The sequence below is a fragment of the Archocentrus centrarchus genome, chromosome 7 (assembly GCF_007364275.1).
Source record: "Archocentrus centrarchus isolate MPI-CPG fArcCen1 chromosome 7, fArcCen1, whole genome shotgun sequence".
Classification (NCBI taxonomy): domain Eukaryota; kingdom Metazoa; phylum Chordata; class Actinopteri; order Cichliformes; family Cichlidae; genus Archocentrus; species Archocentrus centrarchus.
The window spans coordinates 31,577,698-31,591,005 of record NC_044352.1 but is presented as its reverse complement, the minus strand read 5'-3'; the positions used below and the strand labels follow the sequence as shown (position 1 = coordinate 31,591,005).

Here is a 13,308-nt window from a genome sequence, read left to right as displayed (position 1 = left end):
ACTATTAGGCTATATAGAAATGTATTATTATTATTATTTTGCTTGTCATGTTAAATTTACTTTATTTGTATGAAAGCTGAATCAAACTGTCAATAAAAAATGTTTTTTAATTCTTATTTTTTATTTCTTGATTAATTATTTCGTGATTTGTTTATTTATATTACAAAATGGAATGGATGTAAATGGAAATCAGTCAAAAATCTAAGATATATTTAGTTCAGATTTTCAAAGTAGAAATGTATTTAGTAAATAATACAATAAGTAAGTATTTAAATAAGTATTTAATCTTTAAAATAATTTATGAATCAATAATAAATAACATTAATGTTTAATTTTAAAAAAATGTTTGGGTTTTTCTTGGGGGGGGGGGGGGGGGGGGCACCCGGGACAACGCGCTGTAATATTTGCGGATATTATCACAGTGATTCCGAGCTTCCCTGAAGGCACCGTATAATACGTAACTACCCAGCATGCCCTTCGCCGTCGCCATTTTTCTTGTTGTGATTCGCTGGGAGAAGTATCTTCACACTTCTGGAAAAGTCTGAGATTTTAGCGTTAATCTTGTGTTTTTCTTACTTGTGTTTGAACAAATATTCTTCTGAGCGGACTTTGAAAACAAAGAAGTCAACATGGCGCAGTACAAAGGAGCTGCCAGCGAGGCTGGCAGGGCCATGCAGCTGATGAAGAAACGAGAAAAAGAGAGAGAGCAGCTTGAACAGCTGAAGCAGAAGATTGCAGAGGTTTGAAACTTCTCTCCCTTCATTATAATCTGCTCCTTAAGAAATCCATGTCACTGCGAGCTAATTTAGCTCTCCGTTTGTGGCAAAAATGGCAGAATGTAGTCCCTCAGGGCCAGTGAAGGGATCACAGCGGACGAAAACGGTGATAAGAAGACAAATAACGGGAAAGGTGTACATGCAGTTACACAGTCTTAAAAAAAAAGGCATTAATCTTTGAGGAGGTACTGCCATTTTTATACTCACACGTCTCTATTTTTAGGAGCTCTGGTGTAATTGCACAGGTGTGGGCTGTTTCTTTGTTATTCATCAGTCAAACAGACCTGCTGTGAACCCACAACATGTGGTCAAAGGAGCTCTCAGCAATCCTTAACCTCCAAAAACCATAAAATAAATTATGTAAAAGTACAGGTGGATTTGGCAACATGAAAAGGCTTGGAAGAAAACAATTGTGGATGATCACAGGATCCTTTCCATGGAAAAGACAGCTAAGTGAAGGATGCTCTAAAGGAGGAAGGCATGTTACTATCCAAATTTATCATAAAGAGAAAACTTAACACGAGCGAAGACACAGGGTTCACCACAAGATGCAGCATATTCACCACCCTCAGGTACTGAAAGGCCAGATTAGATGCCACCCTGCCAAAAAAAACAAAAACAATAGAGCACATTTGGAACAGTATTCTATAAAAAGAATAAACTGAGACAGATGAAAAAAAAAATTATGGAGAAAGGCTCATAAGCTGAAGAATATAAAAATTATATGATTATTTGTAAATCATGGCGGAGGCACTGTGTTGCATGGCTTCCTTTAATATGTGGGTCACTACTGTTAAGCCAGTGAGTTCTGAAATGTATAGAGCTATATTTTCTGCTCAGATTCTGCCAAATTCAGTTGCATGGTGCAGTACAGATGAACGATGACCAACCCAGCCGAGCTTAGTTTCACTTTCTGAAGACAAAACTTACCCGCACCAATAAACAAACAGCAGCTGAACACTGATCCCAGAATGGATAACTGTGTGTAAAAATTGCAGATTGGTCCAACCTGTATAATTAATTTAAAAAGAGGTTTTTAAGGCACAGGCTGTAATGGCTTTCTGATCTGTTCTCTTTATGTTGTGACGACACCAAGCCTGACCTTCTCTCCACTGAGCCTTTGCTGTGTGTGTTTTCTCATAGGACAACATGGTCAAGGCCAACATTGACAAGAAGTTCTCAGCTCACTATGATGCTGTAGAGGCAGAGCTGAAGTCCAGCACAGTTGGTGAGTATCGTGGCCATGTGTAGATTAGGAGGAAATGTTTGTGTGATTCTTGCTTAAGATTTATTTACTTGTTTGTTTTCTTAAATCTGTTGATCAGGTTTGGTGACACTGAATGATATGAAGGCCAAGCAGGAGGCGCTGGTAAAAGAGCGAGAGAAACAGCTTGCCAAGAAGGAGCAATCCAAGGAACTCCAGCTGTGAGTTTTTCTTACTGCCTGTTGGTGGCAGAAATACTGATTATTTGTGTTAAGGATTCTCTGAGGCCTGTACTACTAAGCAGGTTTTGGTCTTATCCAGGTAACTTCAGGGTTCGCCCTGGGGTTTTCTGTACTACGAAGGTGGATGACTTATCACCATTGTAGATCGCTATGGGAGCATATGCTGTGAACTTAACTGGCTCTGGTGCAGGTTCAGTTCCAGATTAGAGATCGACAGGTATGAAATCACCACCTACTGACCAATCAGATCTCCAGAAACTGGTGTTACCGTTCCTGGAAGATAACCCAGACTTCTGTGTGTGGCGAGTAGGAGGGTCTAAAGTCTGTGTTTCCCCCCCAGTGAGCATCAGTATTGGATATAGATTCTTATACATTATTCCTTGATTCCTGCAGACAGTTTCAAAACAATTTTATTGTTCTATAAGCATTATTATATGATGCTAAAACAGAGCACCTGTTTGTACTTGGTGATGTTATATTATGCATGTAGACTAAGCTTACGTTTGAATTCTGTTCTTTAAAAAAAATAACAGTTTCTTTTAAATATCCATCATTCACTTCCGCTAAATTAACGAGTTAATCCCCAGTGTTATGTGACCACTTATCCTGATTGCTGAAGTTAGGATAAGTCCAGATAACAGACAGATACCCTGGGTATATTCATCTCACTTCGCAGTACAGACCTCTGGTCTGTGCCTGATTAGGTGACTGTTTGTTGTGATTTGGCAGCATATAAATAAAATTGAATTGAACTGAACTTTCCTTGGTCCAGGGGTGTGTGAAGCTCACCATGGCTTTCATTATAACCTGCTTTGGGATGTCCTTTTTGTGTACTTCTTGATGGTTTGGGCTGGAAGGAAGCCTTTCACTGACATTTTAGACCAGTGGGTTCAAACCATGCTCCCTCCTGAAGAGGTCGCCAAATAATTACATTTAAAAGAGTGTATGTATTTATTTTCTTTCTTACTTTTGCCTTTTTACTTGTGTGGTATTAACACATTTTTCAGGCTTCTAATCATCATGCAGTCAAGCATAAATGCCAAACATTTGCAGACTGCAAAATTTCCTGTTTTGGGGTTTTGGACTAAAGGTTAGTTTAAAAGGGATGTCATCTAAGGCTCTAGAAAATGTGATGCACATCTTTTTGTTAATTTCTGGCTTTTAAACCATTAAAATTGACTAATTTTTAGATTAATTGCTAGTGACAATGAGTAGTTTTTATCACGATCATCTAAAATGGAAAATCCCATTGAAATTGTTGTTTTTTTGGCCTGTTTGAGCTTGCAGCACTTGACCCTTCTACTTCAAGGAAAAGTAGCTGCTTCTGTTCAGATATTTGAACCTCAATAACATTTCACCTGGATTCAAATTGAAACGTTCTTTTTGTCGTGAGCGTTGGCCTCTCATGCAGGTGAAATTGACTTCCATAGCCACAGGTGTATAAACCTGAAAGAATGGCTCGCTCTCAGGAGCTCAGTGAATTCCATCCATGATAGGATGCTACCTGTGCAGCAAATCCAGTTATGAAAAATTTCTTCGCTATTAAATATTCTACAGTTAACTGTTAGTGGTGTTAAAACAAAGTGGAAGCGATTGGGAATGACAGCAACACGGCCACAGACTGGTAGGCCACGTAAAATCAAAGAGAGGTCACCAAATTTTTGCAGAGTGAATCGCTACAGATCTCCAAACTTCATGTGGACTTCATATTGGCTTAAAAACAGTGCATAGAGAGCTTCATGGAATGGGTTGATCCAAGCCTTAAATCACCAAGCACAATGCAAATCATTGGACGCAGTGGTGTAAAACACTCTGCCATTGGAGCAATGGAGAATTTTCCTCTGGATTGATGTATCACCCTTCTCCATCTGGCATTATGATGGATGAATCTGGGATCAGCGGTTGCCCGGAGAACGGTACTTGTCTGACGGCATTGCGCAAGTGTAAAGTTTGGTAGAGGGGGGATTATGGTGTGGGATTGTTTTTCGGGAGTTCCTGTTCCAACATGGCTGCACACCAGTGCACAAAGCAGGTCCATTAATATACGGAAAGGCGAGTTTAGTGTAGAAGAACTTGACTGTCCTGCACAGAGTCCTGACCTCAACCCGATAGAACACCTTTGGGATGAATTAGAGCGGCGACTGTGAGCCAGGCCTTCTCGTCCAACATCAGTGTCTGACCTCATAATGCACTTCTGGAAGAATGGTCAAAAATTCCCAGAAACACTCCTAAACCTTGTGGAAAGCCTTCCCCGAAGAGTTGAAGATGTTATAGCTGCAAAGGGTGGCCGACATCATAGAAAACAGTATGGATTAAGAATGGGATGTCACTCCTGTTCATGTGCGTGTGAAGGCAGATCAGCAAATACTTATGACAATACAACATAGTTTGAGAAAAACTCTAAAAGAAAACAAACTTCACCTTAAGTGGTTTTACCTCTAAAGAGCTGTTGACAGTCTCTCTAACAGCCCTTGGATGGTGTCCAACCTGCATTGTGTTGCCAAGAATATGAAACACAGAAGCAGCTCATCACAATGTGACAACAATAATGTGTATGTGTGTGTGTGGATGTGTGTGCGTGTGTTCTTTTCTTTGATTTTTTTTTTTTTTTTTTCTTTCTTCCTTTTCTCCCCCCACCTCTTGTTCTTGCCCTTTCTTTGTTGCCTGTCAGACTTGGCATAAATAACTAAATAAAAAGATAAATAAATAAAAATACAAACATTAACAAGAATAGCCTATAGAAAACTTATAGAGCTGTTCTTGTAAAAGCAAATATGTTTGGTACATCAGTGCGTTTGGATCATCATTCCGATTGTGAAAAATGCCAGACATGACAGGCTTTAATAAATAAATAATCAGCTCAGTAGGAAATAACTGCATGAGACTTTTGCTTTCACTGGCAGCCTTTGGGTCTCAATGGGTCAATATTTATATTTCCTTTGCTCTGTCCAGCAAGCTCGAGAAGCAGAAAGAGAAGAAGAGAAAGGAGGAACAGAAGAGGAAAATAGCCAGCTTATCGTTTAATCCTGAAGACGAGGAAGAAGAGGAGGAGAATGAAGAGGAAGAGCAGGACTGTGAGCGTTTGTTCTTTAGGATGCTACGACTTCGCTCATTTGAAGCTGTTTTAATTTAGTATAGTGTGACTTTGTTTTCTGTGAAAAAAAAAAAAAGGGAGATATGCAGCAAATGGTTGTAGGTCAGACTTGACCCCAGGCTGCTATGTTTCAGATGTTAGGAATCAGGGTGCTGGCTTAACCCATGAGCTAAACTGGTGCCCAAGAAGCTGCTAATTTATCCAAGTCTTGTAAGAGATTGTTGGAGTCTTAATGAGACTTAGTGGTTTAAAATGTTTTAAAAAAAAAAAACTTGAAATAACAATCTTGGATCTAAACATAAATCAGAGCTTGTTTCTTTAACTATGATTTTTGTACTGCTAAAACATGAGCTTTATATATATCACATGATATCTTATCGATCTTTAACTCTATCTTGTAGATGCTCCAGTTAAGAAGAAAAAACTGGGGAAAAATCCAGATGTGGACACAAGTTTCCTTCCTGATCGAGACAGAGAGGTGAGGTCAATGTAAATGAAACTCACTTCATGAGCGTGTGATAACATAACATTGTTCCAATTCTGGGAAATTTTAAATGTATATCTATTGCATAAATTTTACTTTTACATTAGCTACAGAGATATGTTTAGCAGTGCTCTGCTTTACCCGACAAGCTGCCAGACAATCCAAAATTCAAGCAACACTAAAGGCAAGAAGTGATGACTGATTACCTGTCCACGTGCACTTCCTGTTCGTTTTCAGTTGCCCATGTCAGCAACAAACAGATGTTGGAATAAGTGTTAGTGTCATGTTGATTAGCAGGTGGTGTGCTCACACCTCTGTAATGTGATCATCTTCAAATATAAACCCTGTTGGTAAACCTTTCTGCTCTACTGATGGTGTTTGCTTTGTGTGTTCAGGAGGAGGAGAACCGGCTCAGAGAGGAGCTCAGGCAGGAGTGGGAGCTCAAACAGGAGAAGATTAAGAGTGAGTATCAGGATTACAAACTGTAGTGATAAGTACTTTTACACTAAATACACAGGCAGGCATTAGCTACGCATGATCCACTATTGATTCTTTCTATGGTGACAGTTTGTACATTTTCCTCAAAGGGAGTGCCTCTGGAAGCATTTTTCCTTGAGGGCAATGGGTTTTTTTTAGTTTGTGACGGGAGTGTCATAAATTTTCACTATGTGAACTGGGCAGTGTGACAAGGCTGTGTCACATGTGCTGTGCGCATAACTGACACTTGTCTCAAGAGCTTGAAGGAAAAAAAAAAACAAACTAAGTTTCTGAAGATGTTTCACTCTCATCCAAGAGGCTTCTTCAGATATAAAACCAGAAGGTGGACAGTCCCAAGCATTTAACCCTTTAACACAGAGCGTATAAGAGTTTTTCCATACCTCCACTGCAGGAGTGTCACTAATTTTCACTATGCTAACAATACTGGCAATACTAGTGTGACAGGGCGTTGCTGTGCACATTATCGTCACCTGTCTTAAGAGCTTGAGAAAAAAAATAGTGGTTTTGTGGGCTTCCTGCAACAGTGCGAGTGAAATTACTGTAATGTTGGCTGTGAAGCACAATTTCTCAGCTTTCAGAAATTATTGAATTTTTGCAGTAGGACAAACCATCGTGTAATTACGGTAATGCAAAAGTGTCACAATGATACGCTCAGTGTTAAAGGGTTAAACTGTAAGGGGGCGGGTTGTCCCCTTTGGAGGTGGCCGTTGACCCGCTGTTAATCATGAGCACATCGCATGAGCTGGGAAGACCGAAGGTTTGAAAGATGAGTTAAAGAAGCCACCTGTGTGCAACACCAAGTGACTATCAGTGAACAGAGGTGGTGGCTTCCAGCACCAGCTTTCAGCCACCTACAATACAGTCTTGAGATCCCTTCCCAGGCCCATCAACACCCACTCACACACCTTGCTCACATGATAGGGTGGGACAGGGTCTCTCTGTGATTTTACCCAAAACCCCTGGTGGTAATGACCCACGCGTTTTTTTTTTTTTTTTTTTTAAACACCTTGGCACATCACATTTTCATCCCCACCGGGATGTAAATATGTAAACTTGAAAACTTAAAGAAGTGCAGTTTTTTTTCTTTTCACCTTTCCTTCTTGAGGCTGTCATGACCAGGATGACTGAGAACCTACACAGACATCACTGTCACTTTTGACCCAGCTGCCCAATAGTCACATCACAACTTTTGATGGAAACAAACTCAGTACCTCTGGTTTCTGAGGGTCTGTGTCTGTACCAGATTACATTCCCACGCTTCCATCCGTCCCTCCATTTTCTGCCTCTTACCTGGGCTTGGGTAAGAGGAGCAGTTTGAGTAGAGAAGCCCAGACCTGTAAATGTTCTTCCTTAACCCTTTAATACTGAACCTGTCGCCAGTGGCAGAACTTACTTCAAAAGTGCTGCTAACCTCCAGCAACAATTACCATAATAACCTTATGTTGGCTGTGAAGCACAATTTCTAAGCTTTCTGAAACTGAATTTTTCAGATCGGACAGCAGTCACATAATTATTATAAGTCTAAGTTCCTTTGATCAGCCACCTCAGCGGTGATTCGCTTTGTGTTGACCAGCTGTTCATGGCAAGTGAGGGCAGTTAACGGGTGCTGCCGCTGAGATTGCCGCTGTTATAGGGTTATAATTATATAATTGTTGTTTTATGCGTACGGCACCTTTCGTAATCAGATTTGTTGAACGACACTGTTATAATTTCTCCACTTCAAGTATTCTTATTTGGCAAGTCATTTGTGACAAATTACTAACTGAGCCGTTGAGTCTGCTCCTTCCTGAGAGAGCCTGGTGTCCTGGAGATGAACTCAAACACATCATCATGACCTTTACGGTAGCAACTGCAGTCCTCTTCTCTGCAGTCTTAGTAACCTCAGCGTAGCACATGTAGTTTGCCGTCTGAGGCCGGTTCTGTTTAGAGTGACTCTGCAGATTGCAGCAGTTCTGCAGAGATGAAAGGGGAATACCAGCTGCCACAATAGCAGGCGACCATGTTCCTAACGCCAGATTCCAAACTGAAGAGGCCTGGGCTCGAGTCTGCCCCCGGCTATTTTTTGAAAGGCACACATTTTTCCACTTTAACTGTTTCTCAGAAGTTATGTCCATGTTGTGTGTTATATGAAAATGAGACCATAAAATGTTAGGAGCAGATCTTAATTAAAAGGTTCCCATTGCATTATTATTATTAAATTACTGTGGCAGTACAGCAGTGTGCAATCCTCTCTGTCAAGTATAGTAATGGTGTGTATCCTTGTCATCAGATGAGGAGATTGAGATTACATTCAGCTACTGGGATGGCTCTGGACATCGAAAAACTGTCAAGGTAAAGATTGATGCAACGCACGCTTTCTGTGGACAACTCAAATTGAGGATTTTAAGCAGAAAAAAACTGTGTCCACACCCTGTGTAGCAACACACCACACACAGCATTCTCTCCTCATGTTTTTGTTTTGTCTGTGTGTGTTTGTGTGTGTGTGTGTGTGTGTGTGTGTGTGTGTGTGTGTGTGTGTGTGTTTCTGCTGCAGATGAAGAAGGGTAATACCATCCAGAACTTTCTGCAGAGAGCCCTGGAAGTCCTCAGGAAGGACTTCAGTGAGCTCAGGTGAGTTTAGATATGACGTCTCTGGAGACTGAAAGTGTTCTTTTCCACTCGGATTGTTCGAGAATGCAGGAATTTACAAAACTAGCTGAAACCGCTCTCAGCTTGACAGCAGTGTGAATTCAGAATACGTTGGCTATGTTGGTCACTAGAGACGAATGCAGCATCATTTGAAGTTGACACTGATGAGCCGCCATAACAGCAAATCTGATCTGAATGGGTTTTAAAAGTATAAAGCAAAGCTATTCTTTTAAATTGAAAAAATAGAGGACTCCTTCATGGTTTAGCCACACTGCTTCACAAAAGCCTGACAATAGTGTCAGTGCTGTCTGTGAATCTCGTTCCTCCTGCAGTGCTCAGCTGTCAAATTTCTACAGGAATTATTATTATGTATCACGTGTCTCTGTCAGCCTGTCCACCTTTAAACACTACAGTAATAACCTGAAATGTTGCTGTTGGCCACACTGTTTAATCTCACGGAGGCTTTATATTGGGTGAAAACAAAAGAAGCCACCTGGGAGTCATGACACATTGATAAATGTTCTTTTTTTTTTTAAAACTGTGCGTACTTTTCCCTGCTGTTCAGGTCTGCTGGAGTGGAGCAGCTGATGTACATCAAAGAAGATCTGATAATCCCACATGTAAGCGCTGCGGCACATCTGCTGCCAAACTATCACTTCACTTTTTCTCATATTTTTTTTTCTACTCTTTGTTTAAACACCTGTGCACCTGTGGCTACAGCTCAAAGTCACTTTTCGATAGTCAAGTGCAGTTGCGCCGGTAGATTGTCAAACTTCTATCACTGTTGGAAAGAGCGTCTTTGTGTTTTTGATCTGGTGTGAGTTGTGAGATTTCGATACAGTTTGTAGTGTGATTTTAAAGTTTCACGTGATGTTTTTCTTTTTCTCCTTCAGCATCACAGTTTTTATGACTTCATCGTGACCAAAGCCAGAGGCAAATCAGGTAAGCAAGCATCAACAGCATCCACACTGTGGAATGATGTACTGCCAAAGTAATACAGTGTAACAGCAGGTTTTCCACATTTCTTTCTGAAAACAGTGAGTTATTACATTTATTTACATATTTATTAATTTTCAAATGACAAAAATCAGCTGTTAATTTCACTCCTGTATGCAGTTCCCTGTATAAAGATTTACAGATGTGTGTTTATAAAATAAAGAAATGAGTAGGCAGATGTGCTGCAGGAAAAAAAAATGCCACATCAGAGCACACTGTTTTGTTATTAATCCACTGAGTGTCGTATTTATTACTTCTTTCTTTAAACTAATGGCATTTTGTGCTGTTGAAGTTGACCTTGCCGCCACCTCAACCGCTGGATGACCGATTGGTCACCACAACTCCTTGAATCTGGTTCCAGGCAGCAAAAAAAATTCATTGTAATGGCCGACCGAGCACTGTTCGCACGGAGGTTGCCATGCTGCAGAGGTCTTAAGAAGCCTCGGCGTTAGCATGTTTGTTAGGTTTTTTTGGAGCCTAAGGCGGTCATATTTGGATGGGATTGTGGCGTTCAGCTTCACTGGCATGTTGCATCTATAAACATTTTAATATGGGAGTCTATGGGGATTGGCTCACGTTTGGAAAAAGCCTAAGGTGGAACTGTAGTTTTAGGCAGTCAATTTAATAGTTAACATAAGTTTACAAAAAAGTTTGTTTCCTTCTCCGGCATTGATTGTACTGAACTATCAGTGAATTAGTGAAGCTATAGAAACTTTTAAACCTGACGAGTGTCAGATAAGTGCATTCCAAGCTTCACTGTTAACCTCTGTATGTTATCGTCTGAAATTCTTTCTTTGTTAAACGCTTCGTGCTTCTTAGTTTGCTGCTTTTTTCACCCAGTTGATGGTGTTTCTCCACAGGCCCTCTGTTCAGCTTTGACGTCCACGATGATATCCGACTGGTCAACGATGCCACTGTGGAGAAAGATGAGGTGAGGAAAACAGTTTTATTAGAGAAAAGTTAGTTCTTTTTAATTGTTTTTAGCTGATTGGAGCAGTTGATGCTAAACAAAAAAGAAGGAACTATAGGTGAAATCGAGTTTCTAGTGTTGCTCTGTGTAAAGAACTCCTAAGAAATGCAAAGTATTTCTCAGCCAGCATGTGACACAGAGGAAGAGAAATAAGAGTTCTTGTTAGACACAGAGGTATACTTCTTTTTGGACTGATGCATCAGTGTGGTGCTGGATCGTTCGGACTCAACGAGGTGCTTGTTATCAAGCATCTGGTGGGCAGAGCCACACAGGTCCGCCCTGCTGTGGTTCCACAAGAGGAGCTGTGGGGATCTTGTGGCATGTGGATTGGGCAGCAGTTGAAGGCAGGTGCCTCGGAGGTCCGATACTCGACTGCCCCGACTGGATTTAGGGACAAAAATATCTCTGTAAACTGTAATCTCTGTCCCAATCATGTTGAAATGTAAAAACAAAGCAAAATATTTAATACAGCTGTGCTCTTTTGCATCAAGTCTCATGCAGGTAAAGTGGTGCTGAGGAGCTGGTATGAGAAGAACAAGCACATCTTCCCTGCCAGTCGCTGGGAACCATACGATCCTGAGAAGAAATGGGACAAATACACGGTGAGAGTCCTTTTTGATTAGAAAAAGTAATCAGGTAGTTAATTAGCTAGTTTTGCTTTAAGTAAATCTCCGGGGTTTTGGTGCAGCTTTGGTGATGAGGCTCTGTGTGGCCTCATCACCAAAGCTGCAAGAAAAGCTTTGAAGCTGATCTGTGAGGTGGTGGGCCCGGCAACCTGATCCAAACAAAGGGAAGGTTCAGGGTCACCTGGTCCAGCCCAAACTATAAGCTTTATCAAAAATGAAAGTTTTAAGTCTAATCTTAAATTAGGGAAGGTGTCTGTCTCCTGAATCCACACTGTGGGAGTTGCTATCACAGTAGAGGGTAATGACAGCTGATAGTCCTGCCTCCCATTCTGCTTTTGGAACCACAAGTGAGCAGCAATGTGAGAGCGAAGTGCTCTACAGGAATAATATGGTACTCTTAGGTCCTATGATTTTAAATTTGAGCCTGGATTTAATCGAGGCTTTGAAAGTCATTATGGGAGAAATGACTTTCTGCTCCCTGTACGAGGCTCTTGCTGGTTCTTGACAGGATGTGGTGACTCATGTGGCACAAGTTTTCTTTGCAGTTTTTACAAGGGATACTAGGAGTAAGTCCAAAGCTTTGTACTGTTGGATTGCAACAAGACCTTATTTTCCACTTATGTGATTTATCTTTTTTTTTTTTTTTTTTTTTTTTTAAATGCAGTGGAGAAACAAACATCTGGCTTTTTAGTGCTGAACAATTAATATGCGCATATATTACAAAAGTACTGAAACTTTAATGACCACATCAGGGAAGCTGCACTGCATGCTGGTACTAACAGGGTACTCAGGCTGCAGCTGTCAATGACTTCTTACATGGGCTGGTGGGTAGAAAGGCCAAGTGTATTTTAAACGATCATTTTGATGATTCTGTGAGTTACGCACATGTAGTCTGGTAGTCCCAGAATAAAACGATGCAGCTGGAAATTAACATAAACCAGCCAGCCCCCCCCCCCCCCCCTTTAAAGAGGAGCAATGCTGTTTTGGCTCCCCTGTCTTGTTAGTGCAGCTGGATGTCAGCACTGTTAAGGCAGAACCTCCAAGAGGCAGACTCCTAAAATGGACAATTACACATTCAGAGCCTTCAAGTCCTGTTAATTTATCACTAATTATTTTAATAGGTTAATATTTTAGCAATGACTGGATGAGTATTTGTCGTGAAAGTAAGGGAAAAGCTGGAGATCCAGTTTTTTTGTTTGTTTTTTTGGGGGGGGACTTCTAGTGGCCATTTTGGGGCATTGTGCAAGGTGAACTGTTTTCAGCCTCCGGGCCTGAGCAAAATATCTGACAGCTTAATGGGGAGGATGCACAATCCATCCCCTTTAATCAGTGTGTTTGTTTCCAGTCTTTTGGAAAAACTTGATATTTTGTTTTATTTTCCAGATCCGATGAGACGGCCTGCACCTCCTCTGGCTGCAATCCTTCGTGCAAATGTTTGTTACTTTCCATCTTGTTGTAATTATCTGTTTTAGTCTAAAGTATTTCAAAGTGCTTCTTTTCCATATTTGGTTGGTTTTATTTGGAAACACCCCCCAAATGTCTTTGAATTGCCACGTTCTTGTGTACATAGGTGATTACTCTGAAGCTTTTGTTGGAACGTCTTCTGAATAAAATGAGCCTGGATAACACTCAGAAGTCTTTCTTGAATTTGGCACAGCTGCCTTTTTTCTCTCTTCTGTCTTTCACCTGTAACTTGTGTTTAAGAGGAAAAAAAAGTTTGGTTTTGATTGGTTATGTGCCCCCCCCCCCAATGTGGCAACAGAACAGTTGCAACATGTATAGTTAGCTCG

At 40.8% G+C, this 13,308-nt stretch overlaps 1 protein-coding gene across 1 annotated transcript; it reads left to right on the top strand.

Annotated features, from left to right (window-relative positions):
- Positions 1–469: 469 nt before the first annotated feature.
- Positions 470–13,146, top strand: fam50a (family with sequence similarity 50 member A). The gene is made up of 13 exons (XM_030733742.1): positions 470–740; positions 1,920–2,004; positions 2,102–2,201; positions 5,175–5,296; positions 5,718–5,794; positions 6,196–6,262; positions 8,568–8,629; positions 8,832–8,908; positions 9,492–9,546; positions 9,820–9,868; positions 10,783–10,853; positions 11,384–11,494; positions 12,902–13,146. The coding sequence occupies exons 1-13, from the start codon at positions 630–632 to the stop codon at positions 12,908–12,910; spliced, it is 996 nt and encodes a 331-aa protein (XP_030589602.1). The 5' UTR covers positions 470–629; the 3' UTR covers positions 12,911–13,146.
- The last annotated feature ends 162 nt before the right edge of the window (positions 13,147–13,308 follow it).

Coding starts and splice junctions, on each gene's coding strand:
- fam50a (XM_030733742.1), top strand. CDS start 630: ATGGCGCAGTACAAAGGAGCTGCCAGCGAGGCTGGCAGGGCCATGCAG. Junction 2,005..2,101: donor GCTGAAGTCCAGCACAGTTG/GTGAGTATCGTG, acceptor TCTGTTGATCAG/GTTTGGTGACACTGAATGAT. Junction 5,297..5,717: donor TGAAGAGGAAGAGCAGGACT/GTGAGCGTTTGT, acceptor TCTATCTTGTAG/ATGCTCCAGTTAAGAAGAAA.